This window comes from Limulus polyphemus, unplaced genomic scaffold (genome assembly GCF_000517525.1).
Source record: "Limulus polyphemus unplaced genomic scaffold, Limulus_polyphemus-2.1.2 Scaffold6887, whole genome shotgun sequence".
NCBI classification, from domain to species: domain Eukaryota; kingdom Metazoa; phylum Arthropoda; class Merostomata; order Xiphosura; family Limulidae; genus Limulus; species Limulus polyphemus.
The window spans coordinates 11,430-32,594 of NW_013672497.1; the positions used below are offsets into that span (position 1 = coordinate 11,430).

The 21,165-nt window shown below is 32.2% G+C and overlaps 2 protein-coding genes across 4 annotated transcripts in view; one reads left to right on the forward strand and one right to left on the reverse strand.

Moving 5' to 3' along the window:
- LOC106474158 overlaps positions 1–13,518 on the forward strand; it is an 18,221-nt gene extending 4,703 nt beyond the window's left edge. For 2 of the 3 annotated variants that reach the window (XM_013934848.2, XM_022402526.1), the window contains exons 2-6: positions 6,372–6,869; positions 7,302–7,424; positions 8,973–9,114; positions 10,744–10,836; positions 13,119–13,518. In XM_013934848.2, the coding sequence (XP_013790302.1) occupies positions 6,495–6,869; positions 7,302–7,424; positions 8,973–9,114; positions 10,744–10,836; positions 13,119–13,285 (900 nt within the window). In that variant the 5' untranslated portion in view covers positions 6,372–6,494 and the 3' untranslated portion in view covers positions 13,286–13,518. Of the gene's footprint in view, positions 1–5,148; positions 5,261–6,371; positions 6,870–7,301; positions 7,425–8,972; positions 9,115–10,743; positions 10,837–13,118 lie in introns of those variants that run through there. The other variant, XM_013934849.2, reaches the window with a different exon arrangement.
- The window catches only part of LOC111089644, a 17,971-nt gene continuing 9,546 nt past the window's right edge, over positions 12,741–21,165 (reverse strand). Inside the window, exon 4 of the mRNA XM_022402527.1 lies at positions 12,741–12,859. Within this exon, the coding sequence (XP_022258235.1) occupies positions 12,792–12,859 (68 nt within the window). The 3' untranslated portion in view covers positions 12,741–12,791. The remainder of the gene's footprint in view (positions 12,860–21,165) is intronic.

Here is a 21,165-nt window from a genome sequence, read left to right on the forward strand (position 1 = left end):
ATGGTTCACGCGCCAGAAGAGACGAAGCAACTTTCACACATTGGAAACGATCATCTTCGGAAAGTACATGAGGCACCCAAACACCTTCTTTATGGAGTTTTCCATATTCCTTAGATGTTTGTGTATTGTTTCATGAGAGACATGCAATTTCATGGCCATTTCAGGAGTGCGTTGCCTTTGGTTAGACTCAACAAGCGTCTTCAGCGCATCAATATCAATTCCAACATGTGGGTTCTTGCCATCACAGTTTTTAAAGCCAAAGTCACCTGAACGAAATTTGCTGAATCATCGTTGGCACTTACGAACGTTCAAAATATTTTCATAAACTTCTTTGATATTCTTGGTTACAGAGGCGTTGTTTCCCTTCTTGTATTTAAACAGTATTACATGCCGAATGTGTGTCTCTTCGTGTGCCATCACTATAAGGGATTAGAGTATACTAAACTTTACAAATTATATAGGCTACACTAACGTGACACTTAGGCAGTTCGTTTATCTATTATACGTAATGTACTTTTTTTTACGGGTGGTTAATGAAAGTGTTCCAAAACGCAACATTAATTTCTGGACGATCTAATACATAAATGACAATTACTGTTGTTACCTCTTTGTCTAATAGAGCTTGATTCTTACTAACTGAATATATATAGTCTATAGGTTTGCTTCCTGACATGAGTCACGTGTTTAATATCAAAAGTCACTGACCAGCAGATCGTAAAGTTTAGAAATTCATTTCGGCCTTTAGTGTTAGTTACAACAGATCACACTTTCGTTTGAAAATATGGAAAACATTTATTAAAATATAACTATATTATATTACACTCTCGCTATCTATGGAGTTACATTATATTTAATATTGAAAATAAGTTTTACATAATTTCAGTGTTCACTATGCTTTAACTAAAGTTTTTGTATGTCACTGAAATGTAAAAGTCAGTAAGCATATTTCATTACACACTGTTACAAAACAATAAATGTATATTCTCAATATTTGACGGGTTAGCATACATTTATTACATACTGTGCCCGACAAATGTTTCAGAGTGTTTCAGTCGGCTTAGGATAATTTTTGAAAATGAAAGTTCTATTTAATTCTAATTTATGATACTTACGTAAACATGTGAAATGTATTAACATGAAATATAATAATGTTACGACAGCGGAAGTCACGTGACGCTGCTGGCGCGTGCGTAATGAGTTTCTCGAATGATCGGGGAAGTCCGAGTTTGTTCGAGATGCCCTCTTCGTTAGCATATAAGTCTGGCAGAAAAACCCAGTGGATAAATATATGAATGAAGAGAGAGGAGTAGTTACTTTGAGTTCCATGTAATTTATGATTCTGTTAGTTTCAAACTAGTGAACCGTAAAGAGTGTGTTTTGTACTCGTCGAGAGCGAAATTATCGAGATTATGAATCACTGTGATTTATAGCGTGTATTATAAAAGTTGTTAAGTTTAAAGTGACGAGAAACTTACTGATTGTGGAAGTTCTGTGTACTAAAAGTTTGTATCGAGGAAGAATAAACTGGTTTAATCAAGAAAGGATTTGTATCGCTGAAGATCCTCGAATAGAATTTCTACCGGAAACAAATAAATAAGCAGATACATAACAATATGAAAGACGTGTTACTACATAAATGAATAAATTCTTCCATACAAACTAATCATGTAAGGTTTCAGTTAGTAGGCTCAGAAAAAAAAGCAACAAAAACTAGTTTATCAACTATATCAAAGCAGACATTTCTACATTTAGATTTTTGTAACTGTTACGGTAACATATCTTAATATGTTAACACTTCTCATCGTAGCCTAATATACTATTTTTCGTATGGGTAAGAAAAACCTCACATTTCAATATCACACATATTGAAACATTTCAAATAAAACTTCAACATACACTAATATACTAATTACTAAACCATTTTAGTTTTTAATATATGTCTAACTTAATATTTTATGATACATGATATTTTGATAAATATCAGATTCTAATAAATCTATATTTATATTTGATATAGAAAACTCATGTTTCATCATATTTGGTAAACAACTAAGTCAACATTGCCTGGAAACAACTAATTTTGTTACTACACAAGTACGTAATGTAGAAATATATCTTATACATTTTACATGTTTATGTAAATAGCATATATTAAAATTGAATACAACTTTCATTTTCAAAAAAAAATATTCTAAGCCGACTGACACAGTCTGAACATCTGACCCTTTGCTGTACATCGGACACAATATGCAATAACTATACCGTAACCATCAAATATTCAGTAATATAATATTGTGAATACACATTTAGTGTTTTGTATCACTATGTAATGTGAAACAACCAGTAAACTAAATTTATTGAATTTTAAGTTCAGCGACATACAAAAAATATATGATATGATTATGTAGAGTTTGAACCATTTATTTTCAATATTTACAATAATGTAAATACATAGCAAAGATGTATTTTAATTGACTTTTATTACAATGATTTCTGCCTCTTCTTTCTACCCATTGGCACAGCGGTATGTCTTCTGACTTACAACACTAGAAACCTATAGTGGACAGAGCACAGATAGCTCATTGTGTAGCTTTGTGCTTAACTTCAAACAAACTATCTACCCAAAGGCGACGTGTTGAGAAAATGAGGTCATCATATTTCGTTTATAGAAACACTGTATGGGTGTGATCACGTCAGTGTCCATACAGAATATGTAATAATAGTTGTATCCTTGACTTTTGAAAGCGAAGCAGCAGGTGTCCAACAGAACATTGTCTGAAACAGGATGTATGAACACTTTAGAAATTTATTCCTTATTTTCGCAAGATTTTTGTATGCGAAAGAAGTTTGGAGGTGTTTTTACCCGTAATCGACTGCCTGATCATGCAGAAAAACAATTATACATCATCAACATGGATCCGAATCATAAATGTGGTAGCACTGGGTCTGTATTTACATTGGTCGAAATGAAAAAGTAGAATATTTTAATCCACTGTCTCCACATAATCTCAACATAAGAAAATTCATCAATAAGAACTGTCCAATGCCGTCGTACAACCAAAAAGTACTGCAAGGACCGCATTCGTCTGTGCATGTGTGTGTGTGTGTGGACATTATTGTATATAATGTGCTTATTATCGTTGTCGACATGTGTCCAATGAAGTTCAGTCTTCAAAGATTTTTGAAAAATGGTGTCAGGGTTTTAAGTATAGGTGGGCTAAGGATTCTTCTTCAGTAGGTGTCTGTGACTTGTTGGCGATAAATCCGAACAATAAATGACAACACACAATCCACTTGTTTTAAGATAATACATTCAAAACAAGCCAAAGATATACACAAAAATTCTTTACACTATAGGATGTTACATTTGTATCTAAAACTCTAAATAATTCTATATTCTTGTCAAAAGTCCACTTAGACTGATTCAATTAATTTAGAATCCAGTTGACAAGACCAACTATTTTTTCACAATAGTATCAGTGAATTATTCACTTACGCTACCCCATGGATTACCACAATTCTATTCTGAACTTCAAATAACTGTCTCCTTTTCATCAAAGTCCATACAGATGGGTTCAATTATTTTAGAACACCCTTTGACAAGACAAATTATTCTCCTTGTCACTATTAAACTGTGAAACTTGCTTTAAAATATCGCCCATTATGGCTAATCACTCACACGCTGGCTAACTTCACGTTTTCTTTTCCTAAATAATTTTCTGACTGAAATGCTCTTGACTTTTTCTCTACTTCACTTAACTTGCTATCGCAGGGCCATCTATATAGATATGGATATACTTTACCCAACTGAGGCCTCGAATTTTCGACAAACTACGCAAGCTGCGCTATAAGGTAACAATACTCAGTTAAGTAACGAGAAAAATACAGAAGATTCGAGTACTGTGACGTCAACAATATTAGTAAAGCCTAAACAACAGTGTAATTGCAAACATAACATACGATTCGTACAGAGTTACTGCAGCGAAATTTATTACAACTAACACTTTTAAAACAATCCATCTTCAACATTCCTGTCTTGAAACTAAATAATCATTAAATATTAAATCACAAATAAACTAAATAACTTTTACACTAAACATTTTCGTAGATCCAACAGGCATGCTTTTTCGATATTGTGAAAGTATTCGACACTGTATGGCACAATGGTTTAAGGTTCAGAACGTATGAAATGGATCTATCGTGAGGTATTATTCACTGACTATAACTTCCTGGACAATAGAAAATGTAGAATTAACATGGGTAGAACCTACCCAGAGTACTTTACTTCAGATGCAGGCTTCACCCAGGGAGGGGTTGTTAGCCCCATTTTATCTATCGTGTATGTAAGCGACATGCTATTAACAGACGCAAATTTCTGCCTCGGTTCGCAATTTGCAGATGACGTGGTAATTTGAAAGAGTTCCAACACCGTCCATAGCAGCCACAAATCTACAACCCGTATTAAATCAAATATTAAAGTTTTGCCAATACAGAATTATAATCAACGTCCTAAAACACAAACATTCTTATATTCGAAAAGAACAAAAGCTCTGGGAAACCCACCAAAAATGTATATGCATGGAACTCTTCTTCGGACTGCCACGTCAGCTAAATTTTAGGTATCACATATGACTCTAAATTAAATTGGAAAATCCATATTAACCAGATTCGAACCCAAATGTGGAGATGAGCAAATTACGTCAATAACCTGTCTGGTAACAATTCAGGTACTTACCACAGAACATTATTAAAATATACAAACAATACATGCGACCAATAATCGAATATGCCAGTCCAACAAGTATAAACATTTTACAAACACTAATCAAAAGACAATTACAACCAATACATCACTCAATAGTCACTGCAGCAAAATAATAACCCATACATTGGTCGAAATGAAAAAGGAGAATATTTTAATCCACTGCCTCTACATAATCTCAACATTAGACTCCTGCTGTACACCCACCACCAGTAAAATAAATAACATAAATGTCTGTTCTCCAATAACAAGTTACTTGTATACAATGACACATATACTTTTTTAACTAGAGCTACTTTGTTTTTTAACAAAATATACGATCGTATTATATTATCTGCTTATTACTACTATTACTACTACTACTACTACTACTAAGCGTTCGTGCACACTGATTGGCTGTCTCTATAGGGCGTTTCATATTTGCATCTAAAGTCCGTCGAGCGAAGCAACAAAACTGTGCGAACACACTACCGAGTAAGTACTGACTCTGTATTTCAGGTAAGTACAAGTCCTAGCCATTCAGTTATTGTTAGGAAGATAACGCATTTAATGCACCCAACGAAAAGGTTCTAGGTATTTCTTTTAGGTGTGTATAATATGTATATTTTTCAGCTTTAAATACTTTGCAATGGGAAAATACAACTCATCGTAATGAAGTAATACGATAATAACATAATGTCCATACAGCACGTGCAAAACTAAAATTTGTCAGCGTACCCTTATGGCGGTATTGAACTTCACGATGAGAAAACGAACACAGAGAAGCCTGGACGTTGGCGATTGAGTGTATTTTCAGCTTCCGATAATTGCAGTTGCTAACCTTATTTAATGGATCCATTAAAGTTTGACCAAATGAAAACTTTATATTTTTAATACTTCGTTTAAGCTTTTCGGGAAACTATTGCCGTTCATAAGTGCATATTTTTTTCTCGTGGAAAAATTCCAATAACAAAAAAGAAAACTTCACGAAATTAAATATAATCATAAAACTGGCTTATTTTTTAGTGATTATTTGTATTCTTAAGATAATGATTTAACTTGGTAAAGTGGTAAATTTTCTTGGAAAAAAAATTGTGAAATCCTTGAAGAAAACTTCTTCTAAGAGATATAAAAAAGTTATAGAGGTTTCAATTCACCAGAAAACGCTGGAAGTTTTTAAGCTACCGAGCTCTTCTTTATTCTGATATGTTGATAATTATTACAATGCAACAAAACAGGGTTGGAAGTATTTTTACTCCTCCCGAATAGCAAGGATGTTTTAAATTATTTTTATTTGTACAGCTACCGATGGCAGTTTTATAAACATAAAGAATGCCCAAGTCATTAAAACCGTAAGGCTTTATACTATAAAAGGGTAACACTGATGTTAAAGGAAAATGCTAATAGATGTGCATGTGGTTTTCATATTGCATAAACAGGCTTGAAAACTTTTGAACATTTCGGCTGATAGAATATGTAATTGATGCACACGTGTAAGATCACTTCAGTATTTTCAGTAATAAAAATAGATAGATAAATGGGTTTCATCCTATTCAGCCCTGTTCGTATTTACAATTAATACTTACTGTTTGAGTATAGTTAAAAATTGTTCGCTTTTTTTCATTTTCAGTTCAACGGTTAGAGAGGAAAGAGTTAAGAGCATACGATATTGTAGATTTTGGCCTGCATGCACAACACCAGGTAACCTAACAACATCTTAGTAACCACTATCTCTTACTACAACCTTCAAAAGATGTCGTCTACAAGTAGCACAAAACAAACTTCACCCAGTAACTGTAAGACTCATCAAGAACAAGGATGTTGTCAACCAGATGAATCTAATATACAATGTAACAATGGCAATATAAAAAGAGGCTGTCAGTCTTACGAAAATTGTACAAGTGGTCATGATAAAGACAAAGATGAATGCTGCCAAAGTGACGAACATTGCATGGAGATTAAACCTGATGACACAAACACGGATAAATGTGAACATGGTGATAGTCATCATCACTGTGACGCACATGACGATGAAGAAGCATTTCTGTTAGAAGCAACTCATAAAGATGTCATGCCGCCGGAGAAAACATGCGAAATTTATGATAAACACGCAGATTATTATGAAAAGGTAACGTGATATACTTTTAGTATGTAGATAGTTGTTAAAAAAGGTGCCTGTACTCCTTTAGGATGACAGAACGAAATCTAGTTAACTAATATTAACAATTATGTGTTCAAAAGTTGTAAGGCCATCGTGAAATATCTTTAAAATTTTTATGGTTAACAACGTAAAAAACTGGTAGCATTGTGATCCGAATGCGTTATAAAATATAGTATTTTTTACAGTGGTTTCTGTAACTTGAGTTAGAAATAATGATTCAATATTGTTAAGCCATTTTTTCAGATATTTACTGTAGTTTTACACTTTACGAATCTCAGTTTTGGTACAATAGATGAAAGAGATACCAGAAACGATAACACTCAGTAATTTGCTTTATTGTATATCATAACAATGTGTATCTATACATTATTTAATGGGTACTTTCAACCTGTTTTGCAGTTCATAATAAAACATGAATCTGAAACTTGGTACGTAATTGTGACCGAGTTGATGAACTTTCTGAAAGAGAAAAGTGGCAGAATCTTGGACGTCGGAGCTGGGACAGGAGCAACTTCAAACGTGGTATTGTACAGAACTGTCTATGTTAAGAGTAGTTGTTATTTTAAATATTGTTGAGAAATCCCAGATCATCACTCTAGAATATTTCTGAATGATAAACATGTTGCTATATTTAAAACGCTTTTACTCTTTCATAATCTGTAGGAAGTTATGTTATAACTTGAAAAAGAATGAACTAACTAACATTACATCGAGAAAAAGAAAAATAACATCAGTGAAATATCTTCATTAATTGTAATACACTGAGTTTGATATACGCTGAAATATAAGAAAATAAAGCTCAAGTGTTTGGTACATTCCAATTGAACAGCACCTTATATGGCGCATGGGGTAAAATGTCAGTCCAGGGACCCGAAGGTACAGGCGTAGCTCATAGAAGAAACATTATATGATATAAATCAATCAATTTCATAAATAAAAATCAGAATAACCAAACTTTACGTTTTAAAAGAATTTTCCACCAATTAACTTTAATATGAAATATTCTATTAAACTACAGTGTAAAAATGCATTATATTATGATTTTCATTTTACAAAATTTTACAATTGTATATATATATATGTGTGTGTGTGTGTGTGTAATAGCCTTTTCCGATGCAAAATATCCATACACTCGGATCATAAAGATATGCTCAGATCGGTGATCTAGAATTTCTAAGAGGGAGTATTCTCTATAATTAACGGCATAAACAAACAAAAGAATATTGATCAACTTGTGGCAACCAGAAAGTGTCCTATAACAATTTGTACACCGGCCATGGTTAGCAAAGTGCACCATCTTGTAAGAGGCGAAAATCCATCAATAAAAAGGTCAAAGTAAAAGCTAATCACGTGCTCCAGGGAACAGTACTTACCATAATGAAGAAGGATCTTCATCTGCAAGAGTAAAACAAATCACGTGCACAAAGCTGCTTCCACAATATGTATGTTCTACGAAAATATACAGTTCAAGCTAGTGGATACAACGACTATAAATTTGTGTGATCAGACTGTTGAAACATGTGCTAAGAAACCATCGCCCTTGTATTCTAGATGACTTATGAAAAGCAGCAGGAAGGACGAATGTGCTTTGAACATGACAACCTAACGATAAAGTCTTTTGCAATGGAAACACTACTATGGGCTACTATGGTAAAGGCGATCGTCCGTCAGATGGAGCATGCCCGAACTTTGTGACATGGATTGTAACTATGGGTTTCAAAATCATCTTGGTAAAATGTACTCAGTCTCTGTATTATCAAACGCTAGGAATTGTTGGTGATTTTATAGAGCATATTGAAAAAGTTTCTAATGTTGTATCCTGTTTCAATAATGTATTTACCAAATTTCAGTAAAGTATTTTCTAGCACACTCAACGTGGTTGTTAACACAGATTGTTGGATAAAAATAAAAATCAGATAAAATACAAAACTTATCAGATAACAAAACTTAAGTATCTGTGAATAATTCTATGAAGATTGAGCAGTACAAAAGAAAGTTGTGGATTGACTTTATTTCTCGTGAAATGTAACCAATAAAATGTGTTCAATTTATCGTTTATATTTCTTTCAGCTAAAACAACGTGGATATAATAATATTGATGCCCTAGATGGAAGTGAAGGAATGTTGAAAATAGCCAAAACCAAAAATATCTATCAGAATTTTATCCATCTTATTCTGAAGGGTGGAGTTCGCATCCCCAATATTGAAAATGGTATGTTGATTCTAAGCTCTAATTGTCGTAATGTAATAATATAGATGCAGATTTGAAATATGATTCTGAAGAGTTAAACACAGACCTATTCATGATCACTATATCAACTTTAAGTTTGATTATAACAACACCGATTTCGTCAAATAAGATATTATATTCATAAGTAAATATATCAATATCGACTATTTCTTTCTTTCTTCACTGATAAGCCCAAATTTACACAATGAGCTATCCGTGCTCTGCCCAACGCAAGTATCGAAACCGAGTTTTAGCATTAAAATAAAGAAAAAATTAGGCATTACACCGGATATGCCCCCCAGTGGCACAGCGGTATGTCTGCGGACTTACAACGCTAAAAACCGGGTTTCGATACCCGTGGTGGGCAGAGCACAGATAGCCCTTCTGTAGCTTGGTGCATAATTAAAAACAAACAAACAATACACCGGATATATTCTTGAAGTAAGTATTAATTTACACAATGTTTAATTAAACTTTATTCCACTTTATTGAACATAATTATCTCAATTTAAAACTGTCATTCTCTATATGTTATTATTCAGTACAGTTTATCTCAGCTGATTGATCTACTATCAGCTTGGAAGAATACAAAAGCTATAAAATTCAAACTAAGTAATACTTAATTATACGAAGTGAAGTAAAAGTACAATGAAAATACACTGGATCAGTAAATACTATTTAATTATCGTTAATATAATGTATGTGTGTAGGTAGAAAATTAGTACTTAAACAGTCAAGGAAATACTAAAATTAAAAGGAAGGACTAGGTTAAAAAATAAATCCAAACCAGTGATGAAGGACAAAACAAGACACACAAAAACTGGAATTGAAGATACTGCATAAATTAAAAGGATACCCAGGATACAAGCTATAATGTGGGATATAAAATATCAGGGCACATTTTATATCCCACACAAAGAGTAAAAGTTTTGTTCGTTTTAGAGCAAAGCCACATTGGGCTATGTGCTGTGTCCACTTAGGGGAATTGAACCCCGTAACTTAGCGTTATGAGTTCTTAAACTTACCGTTGTCCTACTGGTAAACCGGAGTGAAAGCAATTTAAAGAAGTCCTTATTAACACATTCATTACTGCTTGTTCTGGCAAGAGTAATCCAATAGTTGGCGGTGTGTGCTGTGGAATAGCTGCTTTCCATATAGTCTATCAGTTCAAAATCAGAGACGGCTAGCACAGATTGTCCTTGAGTAGTTTTTCACGAATATCGGAAGACAAAAAATGTTGAGAAACAAAAATACTTATTTTGTCCCTATCTTTTATAATGACAAACAGTCTTTCCCCAGGAGCTACATTGATTACAAGAAGCAATGTATAACTAATTGAAATTTGAATTGGAATGAGCGGCAAAATGCAAAGATTACTGTAATATTTTATCACTGTTCATGCTACACTTACTTCAGTGTTCTATTTCACAACACATGAACGTAATCGTTATATTTATAATGAGAAGTGGTTGTGAAAAAGATGATCAGTTAGACAGTGCATTTTCCTAAAACTTTTCTTTTATGTTAGACTGTACCCATCCAATACAAAATAAGAAAACTAATTACATAGAATATAACACGATTGAATCGTATTTTATGGTATTTTTACAGATACCTACAGCGCTGTTGTGTTAAATGGAGTATTTTGTCCAAATCATTGTGACTCTGAGGTTTTTCCTGAACTGATTCGTGTTGTAAAGCCAGGTGAGTTTGTAAACTGTACTTCTGAACAATGGTCGCGAGGGGTGCTGCCCTACATTATATAAAGTGAAGTTTTTCATTAGCTGATAATTCTATTGACGTTGCATAAACTCCTGCTTTAAATAGTGTACATCAAATGCGGGTTTTTGAACTTTTAATTAATTAATAAGCACTGTAGTCATTTTAAATAATCAATTTGATAACTAACTGATCTGTCACGGAAAGGGGAAAAGGGAGAACATTGTAATTTCTCACTCCTAAAGTCTAACCTTAGCTCTCCACTACTGCTTTTAAAATTGTAACATGACTTGAAACAATTAAATACAAAATATATTCACATACTTAAATTAATTATTATATGATGAAGTAAAACCGACTCAAAACACCATAGATAATAAAAACTCTGCCATCGTTATTATTCTAAAACATTTGGCTCTAAAAGTGACCACAATAATCTGATTACGTTTCTATCTTATTATATTCGACAGCTCCAAGATTGATCACGGTATTTTTATCTCCGTTCGTAACCCTATTACCTCAGGTACCATTTTTAAATCCCCTTCTGTGCAAATCACAAAGTGTTACTGAGTTATATTCAAAATTTAATTAAACCACTTTATTATCAATATATTTTAATGAAATTAGCATTATCAAGTATGTTATGATTCAATCTTATATCATATATGTTTTTATTCCATTATTTCAAAATAAACAGCTAAACAATAATTAAATACTTCACGTTTACTCTCACTTGTAGTTCAAGTGGCTATAGCAACTGAACTGTAGACTTTGTTATACAAGAAACTACCAAGGTTAAAACTTTTTTTTTCCTTCTGACAATAAATTACATGTACATACAAGTTTACCAGTAACTTGAAACAAATTCCTAGAACTGGCCTCGAAAAGAAATGGTTATAGACACATCTGAATTCAAGCTATGCCATTCCCACTTACAAAGTAGAAGTTCTCAGCAACTCTTTTAAGTTGAATAGCATGTTTATAAACAATAGAAAGGGTGGATTTTTTTCTGTTGAAGGTCGTCACTGTACAAGGAAACATCTGCTACACATATGCTTTGAAACATGTTGAAATGAAGCTAAGTTCACTGTTGAGAATAGAATCAGTAGTGTTTGGTAATTTTTTTCCCTTATATGTATTGATTTGATAGACAAAATGCATTTAGAGTTTACTTTTATATTTTAGTTAATTATGTAGTATTTGTGTTTCAAGCTTTATATTTGACAGATTTAATTATTTTTTAAATTATTTTATACTTTGAATTGTTAAAACAGCTTTGACAAACTTACCAGTGCACAAAATATTATGTCATGGGTCTAAACCTATAGCCAAAGTTAATGTTAGATTGTCTGCATGCCCTTATTGATGTGTGTTGAGATGAATAAAATCAGGAGAAGAAAATCAAACTAAAATATACTAAAATTTAAAAGATAAAGATGTGAAATTATGCATGTCAAAAGAAGAATATATATATGAAAGGTAATACATTGAAGAGTTAAAAGGTGTGTACATATTTCTATTTCTTAATCTTAAACATTTCAGTGCACTGTATTTTGATGATAATAGCTAAAGTTAGTGATTTGTAGAGCAAATGTGAAATAAGATATAAACATTTACCTTAGAAATTTTAAATATTCGTTTAGGAGGTTCTGGCGATTATGCAAGTGATATGTAAAAACTGTAAAGTAACAATTAGTATTTTTTTACATAACATGAAAATCACTTTTCCGTGAACTATTCTAAGTCCGAATGCAAATAACTGTTTTTTTTTTAAGTAGAAAAAATCAAAATTAAATGTTTTATTTTTCTGAACTCATACATTTATAAGGACGTTATTGTCAATTTTCAGTAATTTTATTGCTGTAACAATATATCACAAGGGCAGCGCTATACTCACTGGTGGAGTGTGTCTGAAGATAGTTGATCACGGTATTGTTATCTCAGTTTGCATCTCCTGCACTGATCATCGACTTGTTATTGCAGTTTATAGCTCCATGTTGATCATGACCTGTACAAATCTCTATTTTTAGTTTATGTGAGCACTTTTCACTAATGGGAGTTTAAAAGGTCTTTATTACATTTCTCTCACACTTGACGACTGTTGAAAATTCAAAAACTTTTGTTTTCTTATTGTTTACTTTAGTTGTTTTCATTAGCCAACAAAGTTATGATTATATTGTTATTAGAACAACTGATAAACAGCAACAATACTGATTAATTAACCATAAATATTTTAATGATATTGTACATGAATTCTTCACTTTCAGGAGGGTATATCTGTTGGACAATAAATATTGGTGAAAATAAGGACGAGGAGAAATTCAACAATGATGTAGAAAACCTATGTAAGGAAGGCAAGTGGAAGAAGCTATTGGAAAAAGTTCATGATGGCTACTATGGAGAAGAAAAGATTACTATAATGGAAGTTTTGTAAGAGGTGTTACTGTGTTTGTAAGAAAAATATGTGTGCCAGTCGTTTAATAAAAAGAAGAAGAACATAGTCAACACTAAATTTAGAGGTAACAATGGAAATAAAGTGGTGACGAAAAACTTCTGATCAATATAACTTTTGTTGTTCACACCTGCATTTTACTTATCTCTTTAGTTCCAATACATAAATATATTTGAGGATTTGGTTAATAAAACTATTAACTACCTTTTTGCATATGTTAGAGAATGCTATTGAATCTTATACCACTAAGTTGAAGTAGTAAGCTAATATTAAAATAAATATGAAACGATTCTCTTAGTAACTTATGAAAACATTTACATACTTTTTTAAAGTTACATAGAAACTTTTTAGCATTCTTTTCATGTAATGTACAAATAAAAAATATATATATACAGAAGAATTTACCAGTGAATGTGATCACTCGGTTTGGCGTAGTGAAAATTAAGGTTATTCCCTCTTTAATCGTCAGACAGTGTTCCAAAACATCCTAGAGTAGTTCAGTTGGATTCACCTCATTTTCTTACCTGGACAAGGCAGAATGTCAATGATTTTGTTTCAAACTACTGCTAGATACTGAAGTGTAGTATGACATGGTGCATTAAACTAAAAGATGTAGAGTCTTCTCCATAGAATTCCGCTAGTACTGGCAGTGCAGAATGTTCCAGAAGTATTCCTCTTTCTAGGCTCTCGAGCTTCTTTCTTCGTGATATTTTGACCTCATCTGGATCTTACTAGTAGCTGCTCATCTATGTCATCACCACATGTGGCAAAACGGCTACTGACCTGTGGCGAATTGGTGCTTTACTTCTACCACCTATTTTTTAAAAATTTGATTTATCCAAGTATCAGTTTTAAAAAGTGTCCACTTTTATATTTTTTGAAATATGGATGAAAAGTTATGATAAAATTGAAACTTTTTGTGGCACATATGAAGGTTCAATATTTCACGCACTTTCCAAACATGGAGCAATATAGAGAAACTCCTGATTTTCATAAGCAGCGCTATGTGGATTGGTTGCAGAATTTACTCCGAAAATTTGAACAGCGCTTTCCGATTTTGTAAAATAGAGAATTGTTTTTGAATTCATGCAAGATCCATTTCACTTTGACATTTTAAATTTTGGGTTCAACGTGGCTTTGTGAATCAATTTTTTCTACTGTGAAAATGGTGAAATCAAAATATAGGTCGCAGATATTGGACGAAAATTTGGAGGCAGAGTAGATATGTAGTCTAATTGATTTTATGCCTGATTTCCCTGCACTACTTAATGAAAAGATATGTCAGATTTCTTATTAATTCTATCAGTAAATAATTGAAAACATTACTGTGTTTTTCTACCCTTATATATCTATTAAAAACACAGTGTTTTGTCATGTATCGAAAATCTTAACACATTCTCCACAATTTTGGCAATTATGAAAAAACTGTTGGACACTGCTGCCTTATAACAATTATAATGAGAATGAACCCATTGGTAACTGAGCTGTGTTATTTTAAAACTGTTTATAATATAATGTATGTTTGATTTAATACTATTATATAATAAAGTTAGAATTCAATGTGGATTACTTTAACAAAAAAAAGATATTTTATCATGAGTTCTTTTGATACTCTAACCCATAATATAAAAATAATTTAACTTTTTCTAAAAAAATAAGGTACTTTTAGAGGAATTACCTACAAAGTTAAAACCATTAAACCTACAAAGGTTTAAAATAACATAGCATTATTTCTGTCTGCCGTCCATGTTCGGAATTAACATTTGGAAAATATTTATTATTAAAAAATTATTTATTAATGAACTTGTGTCACAAGTAATGAATGAATTATCACACAATTTGATAGGAACTTTAACTCTTTTATTTTGAAATGATTAAAATATATATATATAACTAATATATTTTGAACTAACATTTTTATTTATTCATTATTAATGAAAAAACCATTTTCAAAGAACATAGTATCAAAAGAATGCCTTCATTTTAATTAGGCCTATTCATAATCAAATTCAAATAATAATATCTATACAGTTGTGCTCAAATTCTATACACCATGAAGAGAGAAGTAATATGATGGAAATATTATATATTGTACAAGAAAACTGTAGAATACACACGTCTGAGATTATATACAATCCAAACATAATGAGTTGGCGAAAGTGGTGTTTTAGCTTATGTTTACTTGTGTGTTTACCTATTAGATAATTTGACGTGTTGGACCAACTTTATTAGAGAGGTCTAAATGCCAAAGTCAGACTCTTGCTATAACCCTAATCCAATTACATATTTGCTGTGCTTCTGGTCACGCAAAAAATAAAATAGTCAATTAGAAAGTCGAGAAGAAGATCTAACGAGGGTTTATTAAGTTTGATAAACACGGAACTCGTGATTATGACACTTATGATTCTACACTCTACTAGAATCCTCTTTACTTATCAATCCAATAATTATGATCATTTCATTTACAATCCCTTGGCAGCATTCTTATTTCTTATCTAAATCATGGTTTATAATATTTTAAAAATAAATTATTAGGTTAATAATTACCTTTCTCTTCTCATTATGAAAAGTGTTCAAAATACGATAATACTGTACATGCTACTGTTGTGAAGGCACTTCGGTAGAGAGTTTTGTAAAGAAAAAACAAGCACTTTAATAACCGGGCATAGACCCTCTGATGAGTCAGCAACGAGGATAATTAATTAGACGCAGCATAGACGACTCAAAAAAACTCTGTATGGAAAACACTGACATAGGATATTGTGAAATCATACGTTACACACATTAAGATATCAGCTCATACATGTAACACATAACAGTTACTATGCCCATACCTGGTAAGTTCGTTATATTTTCTTTTTTTTTTGGCGTTGGTAACTTCATGATTATTGTTCAACCATTGAACATAAATGTGTTTGTAAACGTGATTATTAGTAATGGAAACTGTGCATCTGCCTTTTTTTTTATGAGGAGCTGGGCGCCACCTAGTGATTAACGTGCCTGGACTGTAAATTTTGGTAACTCGTTTCTGCAAAAGCGCTCCGTACTTTGGGGCCATGAGTGCACTATAAGGTGATCATTAAATCCCACTAGCCGTAAGTTTTGCTCACTAACAGACTTCCCTTTAGCATATATGTTTAAAATTAGTTACAGCTATGTGCAGATAGTCCTTATGTATCTTTGAATGAAATTTTGAAACATACAACAGTTTTGTGATGTAATTGGCGACATTGTTTAATATAACCTACATACAACAATAACCTACTCGTCTAATCCTATCTTCGAAAAGCACCGATGATATTAATCGTTTATTTCGGAATAAAGCGTCATTTATCACAAGATGAATGAAGTATCTTGGAATTAAACTAATTTCACTGAAGACGTGATGATTAATTTTATCCACCAATTTTTAGCAAGAGATATTATTTTAATTTTTTTTTTTGGCAGGTCCACTTTTCTGAATTAGAACGATTTGGGGAAATATAAATCATCGTCAATATAATTGGTGGTGGGGAAATATCATTATATACTCGTCAATAAATTTTTAGACATTATGATTTTCCGTTTAATAAATTGTAGCCCCCTAGTGGCACAGCGGTATATCTGCGGACTTACAACGCTAGAAACCGAGTATCGATACCTGTGGTGGGCAGAGCACAGATAGCCCATTGTGCAGCTTTGTGCTTAATTCCAAACAAACAAATAACAGACTGTAATAATGTGTTCTCTGAATACTTCTAAAATTATAAGGTTTTTAATAAATTGACAAACAAATAAGATAAAATGACAGTATACATATTTGATTAATATATAATCAACCAAAGTGATTGACTAGTTTTAACCATTTGTCTGCCATTAATTTAACCAGAGAATTGATTAAAATATAATTACCTTCTTCAGAACTAATTCGTAATCTTGGGCGATTGTAGAATTTGTTAATTTTATCAATTGGGATAAAGAAGAAATTAAAAAGACCAATTAAGACCACTGCATACGATGAAACAACGCCCTCGGCAACAGATTTTATTAACTAAATCAAGACTAGCCTAGTTATGTTTGGGATATCATTTAACAATTTCTATAATGTTAGCATTTGAAATGCTGCTAAATCTCTCTGTTTATAAGACAAAACTAGCTGTATGAATACGGTAGCTCTACTGTTCCTTTACTGGTGTGTCACTGAAACAAAACTGTCGGTTTGTTTACTATTTATTTATCTTAAATTAGAAATCATAATATATTCATATATATTTTACTTTAAAAAATAATAATACTAATAATAAGCATTACCAGTCAAGTATTTAAGTTAGCATACGTATGATCGACAAGAAACACATACTAAGCTACTTTTCTATGTGATATCAGTTTCACAACAATCTAAGTAATGTCAATATTTATAAATTCTCGTTAATTAGAACTTATCGAATTAATAGTCTTGCTACTTTCAACTTGTTTTTCATATGCATATTTTTATATTTTATAAATCAACAAAATTGATACCGATTACGAATATTCGCTATAACCTCTTCCATTACCTACAGCACCAGAAACATACACACGCACAAAACGATTAAATTATTGTCAAGTAGCCACTTCTTCACATTTTCATTGTAATGGCAGTTGAACCTTGTAACTTGCACCTAAAAAACGCTCTGAAAAAAATATCTCGGTTACAGAATTTCAAGTGTAGTCACATGTTGAAACCACATAAAGATACACTTACAAGTTATCATTCGTTATCAAAACCAACAAACATAGATAAGTATTTTAAGGTTGCTCGAGGAGAGAAACTTCTACACTCTTCTTTTTTTATTTCTGGCACATTTATCACGAACTTTGACCTTTTAATAACGCCTGATTAACGAAGAACAAAGATGGCTTTATTATAAGTTAACTAGATATTATTCTGTGTCATATACACAGAACACAACTGTCTCTAGAAATATTTTTTTTCAAAAGCGTGAATCAGCGGTAAACGTTAGGCTTATAACGCTAAAAAACGGGGTTCGATGCTCGACGTTGATACAGTGCTGATAGCTCATTTTGTACCTTTGTATTTACACACAAAACAAACAAATACTTAAAACTTTGATTATTATTTTGATGTAAATTATATCAAATACATCTGTTTAGGAAATTTTTGAATAAGGTTTAATGCCTCTAGGCCAAGGTTTCTTCCCATTAACTTGTTCACAATTGTAGTTGTGACTTTCGCACAACAAAGCGTACAACAAAGTAGGATTGAAAGCGACGAGAGGGGAAACCCACAGTCAGGGTGTACTGTGACGTCATCATAGTTGACCTAGAGCTGAGTTGTGTTAAATTCCCTTCATTTAGACCACATGTTTGAAACTGAAGTTTGAATATCTTTTTCATTAAGAATATATCTAGCTGATTTTTTTTTCACGTATTTCAGGAATCACACAAACCTCCGAAAGAACACTCACGGGCTCACTTAATGTTATTTTTTCTCCCATAGAAGTTATCTATGAAGGTCAGGTGGGTGTGATTTTTTATCGTTTGTTGTACGTGCATAACCAATGGGTCGTAACATAGATGACAACTCGATGTCGAAATGTAAGCACAATCCCATTTATTCTTGGTGTTTTTCTGCAAGTCAAAACAATAACAATATAACTGATATTTATTAATTGCTTAAGGTTTCTCATGATAAGGACGTTTTCTATTAAATGGTAAAATTCACATCATTTAGGGATGCACGGGTAGTAAAATTTGCAGAATACCGGGACCGAGTTCTTCCCTTGCCCCACCCCCCAAAATAACAACATACAAAAAAATTATACAAAAAAAAATCAAAATTGACTTTCATTACATTTAACCAAATAATCACCAACCGAACATTCAACTTTTACTTTCAACTTTCAATGTGTAGCCCCAACTTTTCAAACCCTAACCCCTACTGTTCTCAAAACTCCCACCTTCCACAGAAATCCACTTTTCAAGCCATCCCTGTTATTAACCCCCTATTGTTCTCTGAATCCCCAACTTTAAACGGGCGGTCAGTTTTTGTTGCTCCAAACACGTTTTTTTTTTTTTTTTTTTGTAACTAAACCAATTATTGACGACAACTTTCAGTATCGCTTTAGTTGCCACAAATGATGCCTAAGTTCGACAGTCGGCCAGAGCCGAGTATTACCGGGTAGCCCAATACCCAGCCAGGGCCGAATATCTGGCTGAGTACCCGTGCATCCCTAAAATAAATCAATAAAAGCTATTAGAGTAATCTCAAGTAGAGGAACGAAACGTGCCATATAATTACTAGTGGTGATATTTCAATGCAACTTAACGAGTTTTATTGTATCAGACTGTAAGTGTTATGTAAATTATTTTTCGACCAGCCATCCTTACCCCGCGTTTCCCGGGTATTAACTGAACAGAGGGCCGATGTTTAGCTATTTTTAAACAGAAAGGATCAAAATTTCGCTTTTCATGTTACAATACATGTCAAATGCCTAAAGGTACCAATAATGAAAATAATTTTGGTTGTTTGTTTGGCTGTAGTTAAGTACAAAGCTACGCAATGGGCTATCTGTGCTCTGCCCACTACGGGTATCGAATCCCGGTTTCTAGCGTTGTAAGTCCGCAGTCATACCGCTGTGCCACTGAAAACAAAGACATATTGTTTACAAACATTCTGTGAATATGAAGTTAGTGCGAACAAACATTTAAATATAATTATTTCCACCAATAATATAAATTTTAACACTTTCATGTATGTTTATTTGTAAACTCGTTTTTTACAAAACTGTTATTTTTAATATTATTGGCGGAAATGGTAATAATATGAATTCTAATACTTTATGCGTGGTTTCTTTTAAAAATTGTAAAACAATGACAGTTTTTAACACATATTTAAAAAACACTTACTCGTGGTTTCATTTTTAAGAAAGGTGAAACAATAACAGTTTTATAACAACAAGTATTTAAAAAACGTTGTACAGAATATAACCTAAACTCTTGATCAACCTTCTATTTAATTAGTACAATCAATCACTCTCTCAGCTAGACAAACTACTCAACTTACTTTGTAATTTAAAATTAAAGACAATATTTAGAAATGTAAACAAACACAGTATCTATGTGGTTTCGATATAAAATTAAACCTTTAATTTTATAATTTATTATTTGATATATGAAAATTTCCTATATTTTTTCTCTACATAATATCTATAATTGTATTTTCTGTATGTTTATTATATCGAGGCAATTGATTTATATTCTATATTCATCATAATTCTATGTATTTAATAACTTTAATACCAGATGTCAGTTATTGTTACAACTGTTGCCTAGATACCTACTTTAAAACGGGGTTCCACAGTTAATGAATTTTTATAACTCATTACACTGTTGCCCGATGAAAATCAGTGTATAATTCGACATAGTAACTTACTTACGTTATGAGTCTTGAACAACATTTATTAGGGGGGCTAGTTAAGCATGATGGAAAATATCGCTATCTTTTGTGTGTTTCTTCCTGAGTTGGCGTTTCCTCTCCTCCCACTTTCTGGAGAAACTCACAGCTGCACTGCTCGTTCAGAAACGCATTTTGTAAAATGATTGAAGAAAGGTTTGCATCATTCGTATCTCCTTCAATTTTTTTGTGAAATATTGAATTTTAATAAAAGTCGTTATTATCCGTGCAGAAAATAAACAAATTTGACGTTATTTCAAATTTGTTTTTTCGTTGCACGACTTTATTAAAAAATTATGTTTATCAAGTTCAAAATCACAAATACAAACGAACAAACATTTAAATATAATCATTTCTACCAATAATATAAATTCTAATATACACCTGGAAAAAAGTTAAGCACCCCCATGTTTTTTTCAAGTGATTC